The following is a 25,594-nucleotide window of genomic DNA, read 5'->3' as shown; positions in this document are numbered from 1 at the left end:
ATTTTGTTTCTAGGTACAATCATGGTGGAGGATTATGGTTGACTATTTTATGCTGACATGTTGGACACTTTGAGACTTAGATCTCGATTCATAGATGTGCTCATGGTGCCATGGATTTTGGCATGACATGATTCAATATATAGGTACTTGATTGATGTTCATTAGTTTGGATTCCTGATTGGTAATGGTGATATACCTTCTTAGTTGAGGATCATGATTATTTGGTTTCTTTGAGGAGCTCAAGATGTGAACTTTGAGTTCTTTGATGGTTTGATCTCTTGCTTGTTTCTTATGGTCAAAGGATGGGTTTTTTTCATAATGATGTCATGGATAGCTTGGATACATGGTTCAATGGGAGCTTGTGGCAGTGATGATGTAGCAGTGCAGGATTGTTCCTGGTTTGGTTTGTATCTTCTTGGTTTTGAGATCTTGGTTTTACTAGGTATACACTTTTGTTGTATGTGTGTAGACCTGAAGGATCTTCATGTAAGAGATGGATTTTATGATGCCATAGGTGACTTGGCACAATGGTTGAGGTGGGAGTTATTGGCATTAATATATTTATTGAGTGTTCGCAGATGTTGGAGGATGTCTTACATCTCATTGTTGCAGAAGCGTCTTTAACATTTGCGTGGTGCAGTTGTTGGTGGCAGTTATCTTCATGGTGTGTGGAGATGGTTGCATCTTAGGACTTATGGAGTTCTTGGTGGAGATGTGGTTTGTGCTTTCATTTGGCATGATATCCTTGGTATTAGGATGGTTTCATTATTATGTCATGGTATACTCTTAATACGCATTTAGAGTTTTAATATATTATGGTAAGTTCATATGGAGCATGGAATCTGTTTTGTTGAGATGGTTTTAGATCATGTTGTCATATTTATGTTCCTAAGGCCATGGTTGAAACTTTGACATTGATCTTGGTTTAATTTCTTAGTATTGAGTACATTGATCATTTGTTGGATACATCATGATATTGCTATGTTGCATTTAGAGTTGGCATGGATTGATAGATTACAAGTGCTCATGGATACTTGGAGATGGTGGTGATGTTGATTTCTCTTATGATCAGAGATATATTTGTTGGGACGGTTGATAGTTTCAGTAGAAAGTCTGAGGGGCATTCACTTGATATGGACTTGAGAGGAGATCATTCTTAGATTAGTCTTGGTTGGAGACTTGGATATCATGATGACCATTCTCATTCCTCACTCTTGGTCTACTCGGCAATTTTTCTACTTGAGAGGTATAGCCCATCTTTTCTCTTAGGTGTATTATGTTTATCCTTGTTTTTGAAATGGATCGAGCTATAGTACGTGAGTTAGTTCTAGAGGGTTCATTTGAGAGATGGTTTAGCATTAGTTATCTCCTTATGCACATGTTTTTGTTATGCTGGCTAAGTTTGGGAGATGATTTTATTGGGCTAATTCCTTGGATTAGGAATGGTTATTCCTTGGTTCAAGAATGCTTTATGAGTTTGATCTTCTTGTGAGATGCTTATATCCATGATTAGTTATATGGTATGGTTTGAGTCTTGTTGTGGCTTCTTGGTTGGGGTTTATGGAGGAAATCTTACTTGGCACAATTTGCATCTAGAAATGTGTGTAGGACATGATTTGCATGGTTTCTTTTTGGTCTTGGTTATCTTCCTGGATGTTCAGTTTCACTTACATTGGATTAGAGATTAGTTAGAGCCTATGATCACTGGTTTGTGTTTATGAATGTAATGTGAGAGATGACATGGCTATTCTTTTATCTATTTTCTTTTGTTGGCAATTTGTTATGAAGAGTTGTTCTTGCAAGTTATTGGTTTATGTGTTGTGGATGTCCTTGATACTACATGGATTCACTTCTATGAGATGTGAGTGGATTGGTTACAAATTTGACATTATCTTTTGCAATGGGAGCTTCTTGGTGTATATGTAGAAGGTATTGCTATTGATGCTTAAGATTGCCGGTTCCAAGTTTGGATATGTTGATGATGTGAAATTCACTTGGTATACCTTTGGAGGTATGGATAGTTGGATGGGTTGTCACTTGTTGTGGGTGTTATTTCAGCTAAGGATTGTGACAACTATAGATACATGTGATTACCTTTGGATCGGGTGTTTGAACTTGGCATTTCGGTTGGTACAGGATTTTATGATTCTCATGTGGTAGGTTGGGTGGCTTTCTCTTTGGATAGCTTATACGTATGTCCGGAGGCGTTGGCATAATAGGAGGTGGGATCATTCGTGTTTGAGATACTAGATACCTTTTGTTACAGGTACATAGATGGAGCACATAGTGTACTTTGATCCATGATGATATATGTGCTACGAGGGATTGTTCCCTTGTTTATTTATGTGACTACGAATTGACCCTATGCAATATATACAACAAGTGGGAGATTGTTGAGATTATGTGTGCTGCACACATTGCATAATAATATTTATTTTTATATTATTTACTATATAATGTTGCACCTAAGAGTACTTACATGGACGAGCAACATGTAGAGATTCTCAATAACATCGTGATAATATTTGATGTAATTATTTAATATTGGAGAAAAATATGTTAAATGCCCAATATTAAATGTTGGTCCATGGGAGTTTGGTAGCACATGGTTTATGTAATATCACTTAATGGTTTTGTGGGAGCTTGCTACTATAAAAGCAACCAAAAGGGTAGTTGTTGAGGTAAGACAAGCGAGAAACAGGTTAGCCAAGGTAGCATTTGTGAAGGTTGGAAGCATAACATGAGATGTGTGGATTCATGCTTGTTCACATGGATAACTTGGTTGTGGCTATGGCTATAGCTTTGATGGCTTCCATGGTTGTATTGCAATGGTGTTTTTGTTGAATGATACATGGTGATGGATGCTTTTGAAGGCTGAATTTTTTCCCTCAATGAGGATCTCCCAAAAAATATCTTGTGTCACATTTTTTTGGGTATGTTTATTTTCTTACATGTGGATTTTAAGTGTTTATTTGTTTCAGATCTATTATGGGTTATGTGGAAACGGTGATTTTTTTGGTTGCAAGTTTCCACATAAGTAGTTCCCTTATGAGGAGTTGGTGGAGAGAAGCCCTCTATGGGCTACATATATGAGGGCATGAATAGGGTCAAGGAGGCCATTAGATTTATATAGGGAGTAGTTGAGCATAAGTATTGTCCCATTTGAGAGATAACTGATAAGAGATGGAATAACCACATTCACAGGCCCATCCATGCACTCGCTTACTACCTCAATTCAACATTGCATTTCTATATTGATCTCAAGGCGGATGAGCAAGTTCTAGTGGGCTATATTCAGTGGTACAGCAGATGTCTACTGATACCACATCTACACTACAAAAGATGGAAGCATTGGATAATGCAACAGGGGCAATTTTCAAGAGCCAAATGTGCAAAACTACTCGCACGAGATTGTAGCCATGTAGAAATTTGAACTATATGTTAAGTGCATAATTTGATTTTATAATCTAGCCTTAAAGCTGGAAATGAGACTGATATTATTTCTTTTCCTCGTTTAAGACAGGTGGTGACAAATGTTTGGTCCTAAAACACAAACCTTCAGAAAATTTTCATCTACTTATTGAGCCATCCATGCAGTACTTCGAGTTGTAAGTGAAACTAGAGCATGTTTGAGCACGTTCACTCGAAAAGGCACAATACAGTCATTGACTATCAATGGATAGGTTGAAAGATCTAGTTTTGTCCATTACAACCTTTGTCTTAGAGCCAAAAAGATTTTGGACAATGATTCCAGCCCAATCATGCTAAAGAACATTGATCGAAAATACGAGTGGGTTAGTGAGTCTACCAATCCTGTCTTTACTGTTGAGGACCTTCAGTGCTATGACCAAGTGGATAGAAAGGCTGAGGCTACAGCCATAGCAGAGGAGGATAGAGTAGGATAAGCTACTATGGTTCTTTAGTCATCCAAGACCTACCTTAGATGCCTTTCTAGGAGGGATACAAGCTACTCTAAGGCTGATCTAAGGCTGAGGTTAAGCCTAAGCTAGAACGTGAGAAATAGACTTGTTTTTTATTCACATATGTTTGGAATGTTTGACGTCATGGATTTTATATTCCATGATTTTTACATACATTTGACAATATTTATAATTTATATATCTAAGCTTGCAATTTCCTTCAACTACAATTTACATTTGTATTTATGTGATCAATGTATGTTTATGTACATGATCAAATTAGCTTCTATTTGATGATATTATTGTGTCTTAAAGTTTCATTCAATAATGGGTGCATGAAACAAGTTTTAAATCCTCAAAAATCTCTATATTTCAAGGGTCGTCTTTGGCAACTCATTTGCCAAGCCAAGAGTTGATTCAGCCTTGCCAAGTCCAAGTCTGGGAATTTTAAATTGAACCACCCAAGTTAGGTAGCTAAATCTGATAAAGTCAAGCCCAAGAAAAACTATCGCTAATGACACCTACAGAGAGTTTCAATGTGTCATTCACCTTGCTTAGCAGTCAGTAATTGAGATTCAACTAAATCATTCTCCATCTGCCATGAAATGAACATATTCTTTTAATATTTCAGATAGTTTATAAATATAACTCAAAGGAGCATCTAAGCCAATTGATACTATCATTGGATCCTTAGATCATTAACGATTATGTACTAGCTTTAAAAATTAGTAATTACAGCTAGATGTCAAACTGTGGAAGGCCAGGAGGTACCATTTAAAAAGAACACCTTGAATGTCACTTTAAAAAATTTAGACTGGGACTCCACAATGAGTTGACCACTTGATCTCAACCCCTGAAGGCATAAAATGAACATGTTACCTCAAACAAGAGGGATCAACCTAAAATAGAAATTCCACAAAGAACACGAAATGTATAACCATACCTAGGCACTATCTTGAGATGAAGAAAGGGGCAAAAATCAGAACCCGTGCTAACCATCTCAGAGTACAACTCAAACAAGAAAGTCCATCTAGAGAAAGATATATATATAAGCACACCTCGACCCACCTTGAGACATAGTAAAGTATGAAAGTTGGGTGCCATGCCTAGATAAGAAAAATATTGGAAATGCATATCAACTTGAGCCTCATCTCAGGAGAAGGAAAAGTACCAGATTCATACACCATCACACAGCAGGGAATAATAGCAGTTCATTCATTTGAAAAGTACAATAGCATTTAAAGAATAGCTCTGAGCAACTCATGAGAGTCCAATTCACCATTTTTTGTTGCATAAAAATGAATGTTCATTATACCTACGGTTAAGATGTCAAAATTGATCAAAGAGTACCCATACGTTTCAAATTTCTTAGTCCAAAACAGAATATTAGGCACAACAGTCAAATTGGTTAAGTGTACATAAGTAGAGCAGTCGACACAAAATCAATACTTGTTAAACACAATAACGTACAATCAAACAACAACCAACTTTACTCAGTGAAGCAGGACAAGGAGTTAATTAGAATCAACTCGATCAGATCAGTCTTGATCAACAACCTGGTCATTTTGATGTCAGCAATAACTCCATACAGTTTTATCTACTAATTGTGTCTCCAAGGAGCATATTCCAAAATCTCAATTTTCCTTGAAGACCTCTAGTCAACCCCTTCATAGGAGACATCCCAAATGAGACCCTACTTCAGACTCGGAGAAAAGACCTAAAAGTAAAACATAACTCATAATCTTCTGTATTCGCTTCTGGGTGTGATTGTGTATGTTTTTTTTTTAACATCAACGTTTCGGATCATACTCTATGATCCATCATCAGGATGATAAAGAGATCTAAGAAACAGAATGATGGATCATAGAGTATGATCCGAAACGTTGATGTTAAAAAAAAAACATACACAATCACACCCAGAAGCGAATACAGAATTTTATGGATTGTGGAAATCTGTTACAATTAAACTCATAATCTATTCATTCACTTTAGAAATTGGGTGCAAACATGCATTTCTAGAGCAATCCACACATTCCAGTAGATTTCCAGACTTGTCTATGGTTTTGTTTTCACTTATTTTCATTACTTCTAAACTTTTTGTTATTCTGTTCACTCGTCCCATAGGTTGTCCTTATTCGCTCAGGATTTTCAGGAAACTCATTACCTTTCAATGCCAATGCACTAGTTCACCTTTACCAAAAGGAAACTCGCTACATATCTGAAACACATATTTCTATCCCCAGACTCAATGCAGATTAAAGAAAAGAGATACTGTATAAATGACACATCTATGAGGGGCAAGGCAACTGTCAACTGTAGTCATCTTTTGACCTCATGTAATACAGGTAGGAGGGGAGACTGAATTTTAAATAATAATGAAAATCAAGATGACAATCTCTCTGTAATGATTTAAATAGTACTAATGATATCACCATTTCTCGGACCAATTCTTTATCTGTTAAGGTATTTGTTGTCACGCATTGGACTCTAATAGTTGGAATAATATTAGCAGAATCCTGTGGCATAAATTCCAGCTGAGAGCTATTACACAAAATAAACATAATGAGATAATAATTTTTAAAAAATAAACATGCAAGTGAGTCACTAAATAGTGTTTATTTTAGTTCATTATATTTATTTTGGCTCTTTAAAGAACAATCATTGAGAAAAATTAAAATGATAGCATAATTGGCTAAAACATTCTAACCTCCCATGGATCCACCATTATATATGATGAATCTTCACATGCAAGCTCGCATAACTTAATTCTATGTTCTGCAGATGCCAAGCCCTACAAATAGACAAAGCAAAGAGAATTATGCATAAAAATGATCATGACATAATATGTATCCTAAAGATAAAGACAAAATAAAATGCTCAATTATCAAGGTCAAACCAAACAAACTCAAATTAGCAGTTGTCAAGCAAAAGGATGGAAGTATCATGATGAGCAATGAAAATGTTGTGCTTGTCAAAAGAATATGATGTTAACAAACAAAGATCAGCGTTTTAGTAGAGAAATTCAATCTTAAAAGACAGAAGGGTATGTGACTAATTCTTAAGGGGCCTTCTCTTGGCAGATACATTCTATATCTCAATGTCATCAAATCTTGCCTGAGCCAATGTTTTGGATTCTCATATAAGTAGAAGAGACAACGCAGGTAATAAATTTGAAATAACTGCATGATCCTTATTTAGTTTGAAGAACCCACAAAAAGCTCAGTACATCTGATTTTCTTATGAGATGACATATAATGATAAAATTTGTGATAATGAATCTTAAACAATTTGTTCTTCTCATAATTTAATAGTTTAGTCTGGAGGTTCCTACCACATAAGACAAGAAACTCATTGGCATGCTCTCCTTCCTATTATTTAATGTTCCTAGTTATAAAGTTTCCTACTAGAGGTAATCATTTTTCTGAAATTGAATATATTAATCACATATTGCTAGACAATGTGTCTCCTTGGATCTTTCAAACATAAGCAGTTTTATGTCGTCTCATAGCTTTCGTTTCTTATTGCAGGGCTTATGCAATCGCAAAGTGGACTTTATAGAGGATATAAAGTGGAGTTTTAAGTTCAGATAGGAAGTCCTATAAAGATTTAATGACTCAGCAAAGTGGTTCAAGTTAGTCTATTTTGCATTTCATGTTAGTGAGTGAGAGTCATTTAATTAACTATGTAAGTGTAATAAAGCATACAAATACATTACTGATTTAAACTTATCTTCCATATCATCCTTATAAGTGATAGGGATGCTTTTTTAATTAAAGCTGATTTCTGGAAGATTAGATATTAAGCTAAATGAGTATAAAGATAGAAGCAAGATAGAAGATTGTAACTAATTCGTTCAGATTGTCTTTTGAAGGAATCAATGACTAAGATTTCCTTGTAATTCAAAGAAATAAAAAACAGATTTCAAGGTGTAATACCCGTGTGAAGTTTCACATATGAAGTTTTTCAAATTTGTGTGATTTATGCAATGTTAACTAGCACTAGGGCATAATCACCAAGTACTTAAAAATTTCTTCATGGTATCAGAACCACAGAGGCTGAATAAAATCACAGAACCCAGAAAAGGAGTTTTGTGAAGGTTTCTATTTGAAAATCGCACAAGAATTAAAGCATAAAATCCTTGAGGGAAAATTCAAACAGCTAGAGAAGGACGAATTTCATGAGAAAATTTGCATAGGATTTTATTGTGAAATCACGCAGCTAGTCAGATGGAGAAATCACATTTTTGTAAAGAAAAGTTGCAATGTCATGGTATAGACAAATTCTGACTTGATTTGCATGAAAATTTGAAATCTCACAATCTGTTTTAAGCTAAATCGTGTGAGCCTTCTCAAAAGTTTATGCAGGCTTTCCTTCAAGAAATCATGCAAGATTTTATTTTGTAAACACTGCTAGTGGTTGAAAGAAAAAAATACATAATTTGGTTCAATTAGAAAAATCTAAGCCATCAGTTTCAAAGTCATGATTGCTATTTTATGCATATAAATAGTGGTGGTGGACTTACTATCTGTCCTATCAGTGAGTTTTTGCAAGAGAGGCAGCTAGTTATTTTCTGAGACCAACAAGGACTTGCAATTGGTTTAGCAGCACAGCTAGGGCTAATAAACCTGCAACCAAGGTTTGAAAAATTTTAAGCTATTTTTATGAAGATTAAACCTATCCTAGGCTTATCAAATCATTGCAGACGGATTTTTGCCAGTGAAACACTAGTATGGGGGTGCGGCAGGATGGGGGGATGTCCAGACGAGTTTCGGGTGCTGAAAAAACAACGGACTCAATTCGGGACGGCAGCGGAGATACAGGGGGAGGAAGGGAATGGGGGATGCATACTATACATATATAACTTAAAGTGTGGCCAGGAGGAAGTGAAGGCTGGAGGGAAAGTAATGCTGGCCCGGGGTCCACGTTAATTGCTATGGACGGGGTCCTGCCTTCCTTCCGGTTGTTGTTAGCCCATCCCCCACTGTGGGTGGTGCCTTTGCACCCCCTGGATGGGCGTTGAGGTTAGCTCCTCGTTAGTCAAAAGATGTTTCAGTATAACACATCAAATACAATATAACTGAAGTTTGTACATAGCAAACTGAAAATTCAAAATTGCAAAACAAACAAAAACCATTTAAGATTCAACATAGTAACATAGTAACATACTCATAGTAATAAAAAATGCAGTAAACAATAAATATTATGCTAAGTTGCCAGTTCGGATTCTAGTACAGATGTGGGTTTAAAATTCAAGTTCGAAACTCGACCAAATTTTTTTGGGGTGAGTTTGGATTTGTTTTGGGTTCATCCATACAAAAACTTTTTTTTTTTCAAATATGTATGTTTATGTATATATATGCAACAACAAATAAGTCCATACATACTATGCTAATAGTAAAGCAGCATAGCAAAATACACCACCATATCTGTGTTTCAGTTCAATAGGATATTATCTGCATGACTGCATCATTTAGCCATACGTACAACATGATACAATTGCTTGGTCACATGCATGGAACATATTCCCATATCAAGGGGACAGTTTGAGAATGAAAGGAATTGTCAAAAGATAAGTGCAATTATCTGAATTTTTATTTTGTATTGGTCAGAGGATTTCTAACCAAACTAGATCAAAAGTTGAGATTTAAATTTTAAGCCCTGAATTCAAAGATATCATATCTATTATAAAGACATTCTTTTATAATCCAATTTGGATGTCACCTATTGTCAATTTGGATTTCCTCTATAAGCATGTTTTCATTTTCATTCACAAATGCATAAATGGCATATAAACCATCCTTTTGGTCTTTTAAGTGGTCATTTTAGGGTTGAAAGGATTGAATAGACCAAATTAGGCAAAAAGAACACTTTTAAAAATTCTAAAAAAAATGTTTTGAGACCAAATTCAGCCCAGGTTTGACTCCTGGGCAGTAAATTCTTCAAAATTAGCTGCAAATTCTGTCTGGGTTCCTCTGACAGAATTTGCAACAAATTTGTAGTTCTGCAAGAGAATTTGGGGAGAATTTGACAACGACCAGATTTTGTGCAGAATCAAGCCATACTTTGAGGGTTGCTAGAGAGAATTTGGTAACTCGGATATTATATATAATGAAGTTTAAAGATGATCATGATTACAAGTAACAACTGAATAATGAGAGTATTGTGGCATGATATAATGAATCATGATCAATATCAAACTCCAAGTGAGTACAAACTACAAAGTTGCATCCCCTCGCACCCTACACCCTGCACCCAAGTACCCAAGTACTGTCCCCCCATACCCAAGTACCTGAGTACCATATGGGGATGGGGGCGAGCGCAGCAGCAGTGTGGGTACTCAGATGCACCACATACTCTTCTCGGGGATGTACTAGCAACCGCTTCAGGGGGCTATAGGGTTGGGTGCACATCCCCCTGTTACACTGATTTTTGCATACCAAAACCAAGGTTGGTTTGAAATACAAACCAGCACCTACGCTTTCCAACCAAACGCTACAACACCTAACAAACCAATAAGTGTTTCTGGCCTTCCAGTTTTTTAGATAATTGATAGTTTGAAGCAGCAACTAGAAGTGTGAGCTAGAGTTTAACAGAAGATTAATCCTACAACCTAGGGCTTACAAAATCACTGCAGAAGGATTTTCACAAATCAAAATTAGGGTTTGTAAGAAATACAAAGCAGCAACTAGGGCTTTCAACCAACAGCTAGGATACACAGCAAACCAGCAAGCGTTTTTTACCAGCTAGGGGTTCAGATAAGTGTTAGGGTTTGATGCAGCAACTAGAAGTGTGAACTAGAGTTTAACAAAAGAACTTAAATTTCAGGTACCTTTTTTACAAGAAATTTTACCGAGTTTGTAAAAACAACAATAAGGATTTGAAGTAAGGTTAACAGTTTGTAACCTAGGGTCATGACAAGAATCAAGTCAGACATCAGGGGTGACGATGAATTCTTACTTCATTCTCACAACGAAGGACAACAAACTTTAGTAAAATTTAAGTGCTTTGGTTGTCATAAGTTTGGTTATTATGCATCACAGTCCAAAAAAAAAGAACCAAGAAAAGCAACAACAAACGCAATAAGCCTCAACAAAAACTCAAATGAATAAGTTTTATGCCAAGTTTTGGAGTTCTCAATGGTTTTTAACTTTTTGTCTTTCTGCCAACTTGGATTTGAGAACTGCTTGGTATCAGGCCAATGAGGCTTCTAGGTATATGCCAACCCACGAATGTTGGTCAATTTAAAGGGGAAAAAAAAGAGTTTAAGTTGAGCTTGGTGATTATGTCAAGTATCTGAAAGTAGATGACACAAATCCCTTTAAACTACAGTCAATAATTTCTACAAATTTTGATGCTGTTTTGTGTGCTCCTGGTCTAGGGAAGAATTTGTTTTCACTTTCGGTGGATGATAAGAGACAGATAGTTGAATCCAAGGATCAACAAGTTCTTATAGATCAAAGGAATCTAGCCAATATATTGCACAAATGATGGGGGATAAGGAAGGGTATCTATTTAGATTATAAGGCAAACCAATTCTAGCAGCAACAATGAGAAAAAGCTATAGATCAACAAGTTTGGGGAAGCCATGGTGGAGTGCACCTCCATCATGATGTATGACAGTCCCAAGCCCAAAAGGGAAACCAATTGTAAGTTTGAGGTGGCTCTGTAAGTTCAAACATGTAGCATATGGCCACATTGAAAAGCACAAAGCAAGGTTTGTGGCAAGATGTTTCTCCTAAAAGGAGGGACTGGAAAATGCAAAAAAAAATTGCTCCAATCACCAAATACAATTCTATTACAATATTTATGTTTTTAGTTTCAATCGTGGGCTAGAAAATACAATTCCATTACATTACTTATGTCTTTAGTCTCATTGAAGAAGTGCTCATTGAGCAGCCTCAGTGTTTACTCCAAAAAAGTTAAGTTATTTAATACATAGAGTAAACAAAAATATAACTTATAGCACATAGAATATCAGATACAATTGTAGTTTCCAAAAAGAAACAGCATATATTCCATTCCAATGATATGCAAATAAGTACAATCAACCAAGAGATAGGTATGTCCTAGCTACAACCAATAACAAATAAAGAATGTACCAGGCTTGTTAAACCTACCAGCCGTTAGTAATTTCCAAGAAGCAACCATACATAGTCAAGAACTCTCTTTCATTACAAAATATAACAATGTTTACTTAGCCATCTATTATTAGAGTTATATCTCTCTAATTTTGTCTCTCTCTTCCGTAGATTTACTTCTATTTCTAATGGTCGCTCTTCTTCTATGTTTCCATTTTCTCTCTCTTCAATAGGAAACTCTCTCTGTTCAGAATGTTTCTATTTCTCTCTCTCTGTTTGTTATAAAAACATTCTTGTGTCTACTTGTATCTATAGATCATTTATGATCTCTATTCAAATACATATTCATTATTTTACCATAATACCTATAAGCCGACTATAACTACACTTTTGTTGACTACATCAATCCCTTCCCCAACAAAAAAAGAATTGTCTTTCCAAACAACTAATGTAAAATAAGGAGCTGGGAACAACAAAGTTGAATTACATATCTACTAAGAGGGGTGAGAAAACATTCCTAGATGTGGCGTTCATCAGGGTAGAAGCTTGTGAGGGTTGTAATGTTCCCGTTATAAAATAAATCATTAATCAAACTATTTTTAATGGGCCAATTGATTTAATATATCATGGACCTGTTTTTGTTTTGGATCCGTAGTTTGTGTTGTCGTCGGCTATCTTTGTACAGCCTCGGAAACTTTTCCCCAACAGGTATTTAAGCACAACTTGTAGGTAGGCATTGGGTATGCAATTTGGATTATTTTCTATGAACTACGAATTCCTATTGGAGTTCTCTGTTGTTTGCCATTTTGAAAGTAAAAGACCTTCCCTATTTGGTTGGACCAGTTTCGATGAGATTCAACCCTCACCCTATTCTATCACCTATAATACTTTGCTCGGATCTGGCAAGTCGAAGCACCATCATATTGTGATTTGAAGAAATCTCTGTGATTAATTTAATCTACTCTCTTGTGTTGGGCAAATTCAATCTCTGGCAACAAATTATGTTTTTTTGGCATTAAATCTATTAACACACCATCCGTACATTTAGTTTGAAAACCCTCACACCGAACATTACCACTTTATAGCTTCCACTTGACAGAAAAACTTCATATCATTCTGTTCGGCCACCACTCCTACACCATACGACCTTCCCAAGACCACTGTACGACCCCCTAGATCGACCGTATGGCCTCCTACTACTCCCCACGGTTGTCTACCCTCTGTACGGCCCTCCATTTCATCTTCGTTGTACGACCCTTCATTCCATCTCCACCGTACGCCTCCTACATTCCACCTACCAACATACGCCACCTCCTTGTGTTGTTGTATGACCTTCACATCACTTGTACAGACTCCACCGTACTACTCCCTTCAACATCTTCACCATACGGCCTATTTTAGTAACACCCCTGCACCGTACGGATCCCACACTACAACATACAGCCGACAATTTGCACCAAAGAATTCACTAGTCAATTGTACGGCCTTCACACTTCTAGGTTGGAACATTACAGTGGTATCAAAGCTTCAATCCTGCCAGCCTGTGGACAGTGAATGAGAGTTTATAGTCGGAAAAAAAGAACCCATTCCCTTGATAGAATGGCTGTCGAACTGGAACCCACAGCTGCCGAACTCATGGCACTACTGAAAGAGCTTGCGAGGAATCAGGCACCGATCAATGATACTCAGCGACTCATGGAAGAGACTTTGAAGAAGTTGGCAAACAATAAATATCTGGAGAACAAAATGGTCACAGCGCGGACTCGGTGTCGGCTAAAGAAAACCCTCATGCAGCACGCTCTCAACCTTCCATGTCGTCTTTTGCCCCACGAACAAAGGCACCACCTGGAGAGAAGCAGCCAACCTTTGAAGAAATGCAAGAACAGTTAAGAGAAGATTGAAAAAATGTGAATTTGGAGGAAGATATATCCTAAAAGATTACGCAAATTTGAGAATGAGATATTCGGGAGGCGAAAACAAAGGATATTTTCACGATGATCTCAAAAGGAAGTTGAGTAAAGTAAATTTGTCCCATTTGACGGATCCAAATCCACATCTGTGCAAGTGTGGGTAATGAAGGCCGATACTTACTTCCAACTTAATCCTATGCCAAAAGAAGAAGCAATTAAATTCGCAGCATTACACTTGGAGGGAGTTGCGCATGAATGGTGGCATCACAGCACCATCATACTAGGGCATGATCAAATAAATACCTATATGGAATTCACTGAGAGATTGATAGACTAATTAGACGGTAAAGATCTGGAACTCAATTTCAAAGATTTGGCACAGCTAAGCCAAACTGGATCGGTTGACCTGTACATTGCAGAATTTCAAAAACTCTCTATTTTGGTGACGGACATTTCTGAAAGAAGACAGATAGTACTCTTCATGGACGGACTGACAAAACCACTAAAGGGTTGGGTAAAAGGGTTCAATCCTACCACCCTATTAGAGGCCATTAAGAAGGCAAGGAGTATGGCATCATCAATGATGTCATCCTCATGAAATTACTCACATTCCAAACCGTCGATGTTTCCAAGGGACAAAGATGACAAACCTCTACCGAGAAAGTTGTACGTGGATGAAGCTACCAGACAGGAGCTCCGAAGGAAGAAACTATGTTTCAACTACAAAGGACCATGGAAACCTTGGCACAGATGCCTCAGCAAAGGAAAAATCCACTACATTTAGGTTGTGTTTGATGATGAGGACGAACAGGAAAATATGCCCTCCGAAGATAACCAACCCACGAAGACACCAAAATGGTTAGTTTGAACCATACGCAAAGAATTGCAGCATTGGTACGGCACGGAGGAACTATCGCCCTAGCCAATAGCCCAAGGTACACAGTTTTTCGTGTACGGGGAACCGTTCAAGGACAAAGGGTTATGGTGATGCTCGATAGCAGAGCCACTTTAAACTTCATAAACTCATCTCTGGTAAAGCAAAGATGTCACAGTTTTTCGTGTACGGGGAACCCTTCAAAGACAAAGGTTATGGTGATGCTCGATAGCGGAGCCACTTTAAACTTCATAAACTCATCTCTGGTAAAGCAAAGAGGTCTACCTACAGAGACACGCGCAGGATGCCAAGTCAAGGTTGTCGGCGGGACTCTTCTGCACTGCACACACCTTGTTCCTTAGCTGAGTATCACTATGGCGAATCATACAATGACCGAGGATTTCTTCATAGTGGACCTTGATGATACGGAGGTTATTCTGGGCATATAGTGGATGGAGACACTTGATGAATAAACTCAGAGTTTTAAACGGATGGACTTCACTTTTGTTGTCAATGAAAAGAATGTTGTTCTCCGTGGAATGGCAAATGAGGGTCCAAAAGAAGTTTCGGCACATCAGATGGAGGCAATTTTTCGGTGTGATGGCATTGGTTGAGCTACACGTTGTTTTGTCTTCGCAGAACCTATAAAAGGGCAACAGACACCTCCTCAGGATGATTATCTCCAGAATATTTTGAGTGAACATGATAAAGTTTTTATTGACATTCCTCCTCGCATACCGCCTCATTGAGGGTTTGAATATACTATCGAGTTGGAAGCAGGAGCCAAACCCATCATAACTACACCCTACCGCCATCCCAAGAAATTCAAAGATGAGATCAAAAAGACGTTTCAAGAACTACTAGAGAAAGGATGGGTCTGTCCCAGTTCTAGCCCCTTCGCATCATCAGTGGTATTGGTCAAAAAGGATGGGACAATGCACATGTGTGTGGACTATCATGTGTTGAACAAAAAAACAATAAAGAATAGATATCCCATTCCAAGGATAGATGAGTTGCTGGATGAATTACATAGCGCAGTCTATTTTTTGAAAATAGATCTTTGTTCTGGATACCATTAGATCCACATGAGGGAAGAAGATGTGGAAAAGATAGCCTTTAGTCGTCACTATGGGCACTATGAGTTCTTGGTCATGTCGTTCGGATTAACGAGTGCACCTGCTACATTCCAATCATGCATGAATGGCATCTTCAACAAACAATTACGTAGGTACTCACTAGTATTTTTTTGATGATATTCTTATTTATAGCAAGACATGGGAAGAAAACCTGAAGCATCTAGATGAAGTCCTAAGGATCATGAAGGATCAGTCTTTGTTGACCAAGCAATCCAAGTGTGAATTTGGTATGACAGAAATAGTCTACCTAGGGCATGTTGTCCATAAATATGGAGTTCCAGTTCATCAGGAGAAGATTCAAGTGATCCTTGATTGGCCTCCCCCAAAATCACTCACGCAATTGCGAGGATTTTTCAAACTGTGCAATATTAGCAAAGGTTCGTTAAAGGATTCTCTCAACTCAGCGCATCCTTAACGGATCTGACAAGGATTCTTTCCAATGGAATGAAAAGACGCAACTCACTTTTGATAAGCTGAAAGAGGTAATGAGCATTGTCCTATACTTGCATTACCTAATTTTACTAGGTCATTCATTCATGAATCCGGAGAGGGCATTGACACGATACTAATACAAGAAAGACACCCCATAGCCTATGAGAGCAGGAAGCTTACACAAACAGACTATTTATGACAAAGAGATGTTGGCTATCGTACATGCACCAACCAAGTTCCGGCAGCATCTGATGGGTGCCAAATTTGTCGTGCATGCGGATTACAATAGTTTGAGATATTTTCTGAAACAACAGGACTTGAATGAGAGGCAACAAAAATGGGTAAGCAAGGTTCAGGGTTTTTATTTTGACATTGAATATGTGAAAGGAAAGAACAATGTGGTTGCAGATGCTTTGTCCAGGAAACCCACCATCTACTTACTAACTCAGATTTTAGCTGACTGGAAAGCACATTTATTGGTAGAATGCTCCAAAAACACATTTGAGTATGAGCTAATGGATGGTAACACCCAGGATGATTGATACAAAGTGGTGGATGACATCATCTACTATAAGAATCAGATATTTTTAGTGCTTAAATCCAAATTGAAGTAGAAAATCTTGAAGGAGGTACACGACTCACCCTTGGTAGGACACTCGGGCTTCCTCAAAGTTTATAAACGTCTTAGGGAGAGGTTTTCATAGAAGGGTCTTAAAGGAGACGTATTGTAGTATGTAAGAGAGTGTGCAGTCTGCCAACAGAACAAATTCGAACATACTCTACCTGCAGGGTTACTACAACCTCTACCAATTCCAGAACAAAAGTGGGAAAGTATCTCAATGGATTTCATTAAAAGACTTCCCAAGGTGAACGGAAAGGATTGTATTTTCATGGTAGTTGATAGACTGACGAAGTACGACATTTCTTCGCCATTCCCTTGGAGTTTCAGGCCACACAGGTAGCCAATCTATTTTTCAAAGAAAATTTTCGTCTACACGGGTTACCCTGAAACATTGTCAATGATCGGTATGGACGCTTTATCAGTATCTTCTGGACAGAGTCGTTTCGACTAGCAGGGACAGATTCTCACCAAATACTAGTTACCACCCTCAGATAGATGGACAAACGGAGATTGTGAATAAGTGGCTCAAAGGTTACCTTCAAAACTATGTTTTGGCACAACAACGAGCATGGGTCAAATGGATACGCATAGGGGAATATTATTACAACACCACATGCCAAATGTCCATTGGGATGACACCATTCAAAGCTCTATACAAGTACGAACCCCTTTCCTTCATTGACACAATTCTAAGTGACAATTGCGCATTGAGGGCGAGGAACTGGCTACAGGAGGGACAGGGCATCCTAAGATGCCTGAAGGAAAACTTACGAGCACAGAATCAACAGAAGATGTATGCCGACAGACACTGAATAGAGAGGAATTTCGAAGTAGGAGACTTGGTCTATCTCAGGCTCCAGCCATATCAACAATCTTCTTTGAAGAAAAAGGGAAAAGAAAAACTGAAGCCATGATTTTATGACCCCTATCGTGTAGTACGTCATATCGGTGAAGTGACTGAAGTCACCTGTGAGCTAGAACTTCCAGAGGAGTGTCATATTCATAATGTCTTTCATGTTTCATACCTGAGGAAAGTTGTGGGACAAAACATCACAGTAGCCAAAGACCTTTCGCCACTCAATGAAGAAGGAACGCTAATATTGGAACCAGATTAAATCATCGAAGTACATGAGAAGACCCTGTAGAAACGAACAGTGGAGGTATATTTGGTACAGTGGAAACACTTGCCATTGGACGACACAACGTGGGAGGGCGAGCACATTCTTCAGCATCCGGCATTGCATTTGCTTGACGACAAGCAAAATTTGGGAAGGGAGGACTGTAATGTTCCCATTATAAAATAAATCATTAATCAAACTACTGTTAATGGGCTGATTGATTTAATATATCTTGGACCCATTTTTATTTTGTTTCTGTAGTTTGTGTTGTCGGCTATCTTTGTACACCCTCGAAAACTTTTCCCTGACAGGTATTTAAGCACGGCTTGTAGGTAGGCATTGGGTATGCAATTTGGATTATTTTCTATGTACTACAAATTCCTATTGGAGTTCTCTATTTTTTGCCATTTCGGAAGTGAAAGACCTTCCCTATTTGGTTTGTCCAATTTCGGTGGGGTTCAACCCTCACCCTATTCCGTCGCCTATAATACTTTGCTCGGATCTGGCAAGTTGGAGCATCATCATATTGCGAATTGAAGAAATCTCTGTGATTAATTTAATCTACTCTCTTGTGTTGGGCAAATTCAATCTCTGGCAGAAAATTGTGTTTTTTTGGCATTAAATTTGTTAACGCACCATCCGTACATTCAATCTGAACACCCTCCACACCAATCATTACCACCATACGACTTCCACTCGACAAAAAACTTCATATCATTCTGTTCAGCCACCACTCCTACACCATATAGCCTTCCCAAGACCACCGTACGACCCTTCATTCCATTTCCACCGTACGCCTCCTACATTCCACCTACCACCGTATGGCACCACCTTGTGTTGTTGTACAGTCTTCACGTCTCTTGTATGGACTCCACCATACTACTCTCTTCAACATCTCCACCATATGACTTGTTTTAGTATAACTCCTGCACTGTACAGATCCCACACTACAACATACGGCCAATAATTTGCACCAAACAATTCACCAGTCCGTTGTACGGCCTTCACACTTCTAGGTTGGAACATTACAAGTGTTATTATTGTGGGCATTACAGCCATTTGTTGACCACCAACTCTTGCACATAAGCTAGCTTCACCATGTAGATGGCCTCAAACACTTCTCCATCTTCTCAAGCTTGTGATCTTCTGCCAATAACTTGTCATCCCTCTCTATGAGTTGTTAATCTCGTTTACCAATCAAGGTATCTTTACCCATCTATTGGGATGACATCTCTATCACCTGTCAGTCCTTATTTTGTTAGTAGTCTTCCTCTCAACTCCTACCCTCTCCAATGCTAGAAGCCCAATTGTGCTCCTTTGATAATTGCTCCTATGACTTATAGATCTACTCAGCCAACTCCTTCCTCAAATCATCAACCTAGCAAAGGGCCTTGTCAAGTGAATAAGTGCTTCTCCATCGAAGCCTCATGCCCATAGTATCATAGAAATGGATCAAAAGAAATATAGCTCCATGTCATGAAGCATTCTCAATATTATGCCAAATCAGCCCCCAAGTATTGGCTACAGAGGATGCCAAGCATCCAACATCTCGTGTCCCTTATCATACCTATAAACTATATTTGAGGTAAATGGGAAGGAACTTAAGAAAGCCTTGAATGGACTCAAACAAGCCCCCCAGCCATGGTATTTGAGCATAGATGATTACTTCCTAAGCATAGGCTTTAGGAAAAGTCAAGCAAATTCTAATATTTATTGCGTATTTATCAGAACTGGCATACTTATTAGTTCCTGCTGTAGGTAGAAAACTCGGCAGGAAACTATAACATTCAATGCACTTTAACTTTTTCATTTGTTTGTCAAATTAGAACAATTTATTAATCAAGTACTTTTTGACATATAAATTTTCATATTTATTGCATTAATAATAATTCAATACAAAATATTTATTGACACTTTGATTGGTTGTTTTCGCTGCAGTAGGGAGTGAAACTTTTTCATCCAATCAGAATAGTTTATTATTCAATTACTTTTTGCAACTATAAAGTTATATTATATTTTATATTTAAACTAATTCACAAAAATATATATATTGACATTTTATATGTTTGTCCAATCAGAATAGTTTATTATTTGATTACTTTTTGAAACTATAAAGTTTAAATATATATTCCACTTAAACTAATTCACAAAAATATATTTATTGACAATTTGATTGGTTGTTTTGTACTACAATAGGGCTTGCAATTTTTTGTACACAAAATACAACAAATTATTTTAGAGACTTTCGAAAACATGTTTTTTTTTTCCAACAAAATCTCTAACACTTATTTTAATTGTCAAACAACACTTTACATTAATATTATTTCTTTCTGTTGAACTCAACAAAAATCAAAACTACTATCCACAACACAAATTAAAACTAGTAAACTACTATTGGCAAGAACTAGACGCATTGCGTCCTTGTTTTGATATTGTATGTAGATCATTTTGTTCACAACATGTATAGGGCAGCTCATCACAAGGTGCAAGGCAGATTTATGTATGGATTTTCGAATGGACATTGGTTTGATGCATTACTTTTTTGAGTTACAAATTTGGAAAAGACAAGGAGAGCTTTTCCTATGGCCAAGGTAAGTATGCCTTTGAGATCTTGAAGTGATTTCAGATAGAAGTGTGTAGACCTATAGTCACACCTATGATCATTAATCTTAAGTAACATTTTCATATTCGGAAGTGGTTGACCCTCATTGTACGGGTAGTTGATGGGTTCCTTGAATCTTGATGTATTTTTTCAACACCAAACTAGATATATATTTTGTACTAAACACCTTGAGTTAGTTCTTGGTAATGCCGAGGAACATAGGATAGAACATGTGCTCAAATATTTGAAGGGCGTGATAGAATATGGTCTGAGATATTTGGAATTCGCTTAAGTGATATTGTTAAGGCTATACAGACTATAATTGCATAGGTAGTGCAGCAAATAGGAAAGACACCTCAAGGCATTTCTTTAGCTTGAACTCAGAAATGGTATTTCAGTTCCGTAGGAAGAAAACTTTAATCGCATTGAGCACAACATAGACAAAGTATGTAGAAGTTGGTACCATATTTGAGAAGTGCCTTAAAGCAAAATCTCACCAAGGCCGACAAAGATTTGGCAAAAACTCGGCAAAAAACTCGACAACTTAAAAACTTGCTTAATTTAATTAGAAATGCATTTTATTTCCAAATTCAATGAGATGCATCTAATGATTGAACAAAAAAGAAAACTAAAGAAACAAGTTGAGTCTAGATATATTTGATTGATTAAATGCAAATTGGGTACAGTATGGCATTCTTGTATGGAATGTTGACAGGTAGTAGCCTGATAGTCTGAAGCAATTTTAAAATAGCAAATTGTTTTTGTAAAACTATTAATACAACATAAAAAGAGTTTATCTTCTTACTTCTTATTTGCGGGAAGTACTTGGTCTCTTCTTACCTCTTGTTTTGCCTCCTTGCTTTTTGCTTTCTTGTCTTGTTCTTTCCACTTACACCATTTGGTGTTCCTGCGGTTGGTTGTGGCCCTATTGTACTCTTTGCAGTCCCTTAGATCCATTTGTGGTCTTCTGTTGGACATTAATTATTGTTTTGTTCTCTTCCTCTTCCTAGCTCTAGTAAAAATTAAGGAGGAGGCAGAGAATCGAGTCCTAGGATTCCATTGTAGCTATACCTCCTCACCTGACATGACTAGTCGTGGCTTAACCTCCATCCTAGATGTAGATTCTACTAGCATTTGCAATGACTCCTTGTCATCCTCAACCTCCTCGCCTTCCTCAATGTGATCCAATGTGAATTCTAATCCATCCCCCTCCTCCATAGCGTACCTCTCCAAATCATCAATCACATCCTCTATAAACAATGGATGTTGCTCCTATGATGTCCGCTCACTATAAAGATCTATATCATCCAAATCAATTGGACCAGCTAATGTTTTCTCTACCTTCCTTGTGTGCAACTGAAGATTATATTACACAAAGTCAAGGTCATTGTGACAATTTCAAGCCAAATTTTTCCTCTTCTTGTTGATGTCCTTGAGCAAGCTCCAATGTGAAATATCCCAAACTATGTTATTGTCTCAAATCTGATTTGGATTTTTGAACTTTGTGACATGATTTATTTCATTTGATTGCAAAATAACATGCAAAGGAAATGATATAGATTTCCAAAGAAAATTCAAATAAGTGATTACAAAGACCAGTCTGTTGGAAATGATTTTGATATATATATATATATATATATATATATATATATATATATATATGCATGTCTGTTACATCAAATATACTATTGTTACAATGTGTGCATGCAACATACCCATATGATTCCTCTACAATATCATCAAGCCCTTTTGGGACGTCAACTCTAAATCATGACCATTAATGGGATAGTTGCCCACAAAACTAAACAACGTAATACACTTGTGAATCCTGAAGTGAATGACCAAGGGGGCTGATTTGGTTTATCGTCCAAATCACCAAACCATCTATGGTTTTTGTCCTAAGGTTTTACTAGACCTTCAAGCAAAGCTTCAGGCTCACAATGAAAAGACTCAAAATAAGAATTAAAATCTCCAAAATGCCTTCACAATTCCCTTCTTCCTCCTTTTATAATAGCATTTTCCTTATTTTGGAAGAAATACCTTGTTTCATTTCCTTCCAAAATGCAACTTCATGATATAATTTGAAGTTGGCATTATAATAAAGTAACTTTATTAATTGACTTTTAATGGTACGTATTTTATTGAAGTCACTTTTAATTAAATTAATTAAAATAAAGGCATCCATTTAATATTCAATCTATTCAACAACTTTAAAATTACAAATTTTATTTATTTACTACGCCAAAATTTGGGGACATTAGAAATTGTGTCTCAAGTCTCAAAGAAAACACCAATAAGATGAATTAGAACTCACATTTATTGCGCCTTGGGACTTTTATTATGACATGGTTGAGTTTTTCACAAAAAATGCACTTAGTATTTGTGAAAAAATTGGCTTTTTAATGGTATAAATACTCGTTCAGCATAAAAACTCATAAATTCTTCACTACTCGGTGAATATTTCATTTATGGCACTAGTCGCGAGGCCATATATTTTGCAAGTTACTTGAAAAGTTATTTGATCAAGAGTTGGATCCCACGATTGTTACTGTGACAGTCAAGCTTATGTCTAACTCTCAGAGAAAACAATGTTTCATAATAGGTCTAACACTCCAACCACAAAGATCAAATATCACGTCATTAGAGACAAGGTTCATAAGGGAGCAATGAAGCTCCAGTACATCTCACCCAATTAGAAGGTGGCTGATATTTTGACCCACAACTTAGCATAAGGAAAGATTGAGGCTTTCACAGAAAATATTTGGGTTATTGCAAGATTATTTCCTCACTAAGAGGGAGAGCTAAGTTTTTTGCTCATATAAGAACTTCTACACAGCTTCCTTGTGAACATGCAGGGAAAAGTTCAAGTGGTTCAAGTTAGTCTATCGTCAATTTCAATTTAGTGATTAAAGTGAAACACTTTTATTAAGTTAAATAGGCTGATAATAAGTGTACACATATATTTAGATTTATCAATCATCTCATTGTTAAAAGTGACAAAGATGCTTTTGTAGCTAAAGCTGATTTTGGATGATTGTATTTTTTACTCAATTAGTATAAGGATAGGAGCAAGATAGAAAATTGTAATCAATTCATTCAAATTCTTTTGATGGAACGATAAGACAGTTTTTTAGATGGAAAAAAATTAAGGCTAAGATGCAATTGACTTTCATGCACCTATAACAATTGTGGAGATTTCCTTGTATGTTTTTCAGATGAATAAAAAACAGATTTCAAGGTGTAATCATATATGTATGTTTCCTCATTTTGAAGTTTTCCTTACTGTGTGATTCATGCAATAGTGTTTAACATCAGTATATAATCACTAGATATTTCGAAAAATGTTCAATCCAAGGGTTTATTCATTCTATTTGGTGGCTGATGCAGATTTAGGATTTGATAGTTTGTCACAAAGCATGAAATGGGCACCAATCTTCAGTAGTGTTGGGTGGCGAAGGATGGAAGAGTAGCAATAGTCTCCAACAAGGGAGAAGTATGCATGTTGCTGCAGAATCTTGGAGCCAAAAATAAAGAAATAACACCTTTCTTGGGAAATGACACCCAACATGCTTATAAGCCTTCATGGAAATGAGATCCAGGTTGTTACTTAGAGGACAGAAGGCATAGCCAAGATTACCCTTACCCATTTTATTTGTATGTTCATTGTTGTTGGGTGTAGCTATTAGGGTTGAAAAGCATCTTTTGAAAGTAGAATACCCTCCCCTCTACATTCCATATCCAACGCCATTGTAACTTATCCAATAGTAGGGTATTGATGTATTTATAGCCTTTTTCCGATAGTTTTGAACTTATCCTTCCACTCAATGGACATTCAAAGGATGTCAAAACTAAAACACCTCTTGGATTTCCCTCAATAATGGCATAATACATAGCATGGCTGCTTGCCAAGCAAAATTTGAAGAAAGTGGATCCTGTTGATGACACTTGCTGATCTCAACTTATTAGAAGATGGCATAGCTAATGGGGAATTTTCATTTCTAAGTTAGTCGCATAGAAATCCCTCGATAGAGTAGGAACACATAACTCACATCTGAATCCACTAGCAACCAATAAGTTGAAGCAATAGCTACTTGTTAATGATTACAATTCATGGGTTTCACCTACATGGTTCCACCACCACTCAATAGGGTCTTTCTTTACTTTCATATGATAGAAATCTTCCATGGAAGCAAAATCACATTGCCCACATGAAAATTTATTCCATTGACTCCCCAAAATTGAAGCACCCTCACCTCAGGCATAAATCATTTTCATTGCAGCTCAAAATCCTATCATTACCTCTCTATCCTGATGTAGAAGTTAGAACTCTTATTAATTACTTGTACTCTTGTATTTTGATGCTATGTATTAGAAGTCTCAAGTCTGAAAGACTGAAATGCATAGTAAGGACATCAAAATAGTGAAGTCTCAAATCTGAAATGCATTGTAAGGGCATCAAACTATTCCGAAGCCTAATAACTAAAATCATAAAACTTAATTTTGTATTCCTAATCATATTCCTATGCCATGCACTAGTTGTTCATGTTCCTATTCACAAGTTGTTCCTATGCACAAACTATTCTTCTATGGTTCTTCATTTGCTTCTTCCATTGTCATGTCTATAATTTTTAGTAACCGCCAATTTTCCCTAAATTTTTGTTGCACTTTTTGTCTTTATTTTATCCTACAAAGGTGTTTTAGGTTTATTTTTATCTGGCTAGAAGACTTTTGGATAAATCAAGAGACTACAAACATAGCATACCTTTACCCCACTAAGTACCGGGGACAAAAGTAGGATCCCAGAACTTGAGTTGTGTCCCAAGACCCAAGTCGCATCCTAGAAATTTTGGTGCAAGTACCACTGCAACTATGGATTTCTCTTACATAAACAAATAAACATTT

The 25,594-nt window shown here is 36.9% G+C and overlaps 1 protein-coding gene across 7 annotated transcripts in view; it reads right to left on the bottom strand.

Annotated features, from left to right (window-relative positions):
* LOC149533587 (uncharacterized) overlaps window positions 1–25,594 on the bottom strand; it is a 189,469-nt gene that overhangs the window by 91,988 nt on the left and 71,887 nt on the right. For 6 of the 7 annotated variants that reach the window (XR_016356672.1, XR_016356673.1, XR_016356674.1 and 3 more), the window contains exon 5: window positions 6,628–6,711. Coding sequence is in view for 3 of the 7 variants with exons in the window: in XM_089803068.1 (XP_089659194.1) it covers window positions 6,628–6,711 (84 nt within the window). In the remaining 4 variants the exon portion in view is untranslated. Of the gene's footprint in view, window positions 1–4,691; window positions 4,774–6,627; window positions 6,712–25,594 lie in introns of all 7 variants that reach the window. The other variant, XM_089803070.1, reaches the window with a different exon arrangement.

This window comes from Cupressus sempervirens, chromosome 10 (assembly GCF_028749045.1).
Source record: "Cupressus sempervirens isolate cs-2001-9-10 chromosome 10, ASM2874904v1, whole genome shotgun sequence".
Taxonomy (NCBI): domain Eukaryota; kingdom Viridiplantae; phylum Streptophyta; class Pinopsida; order Cupressales; family Cupressaceae; genus Cupressus; species Cupressus sempervirens.
The sequence above is the reverse complement of the archived record's forward strand: the minus strand, read 5'-3'. Positions and strand labels throughout refer to the sequence as shown.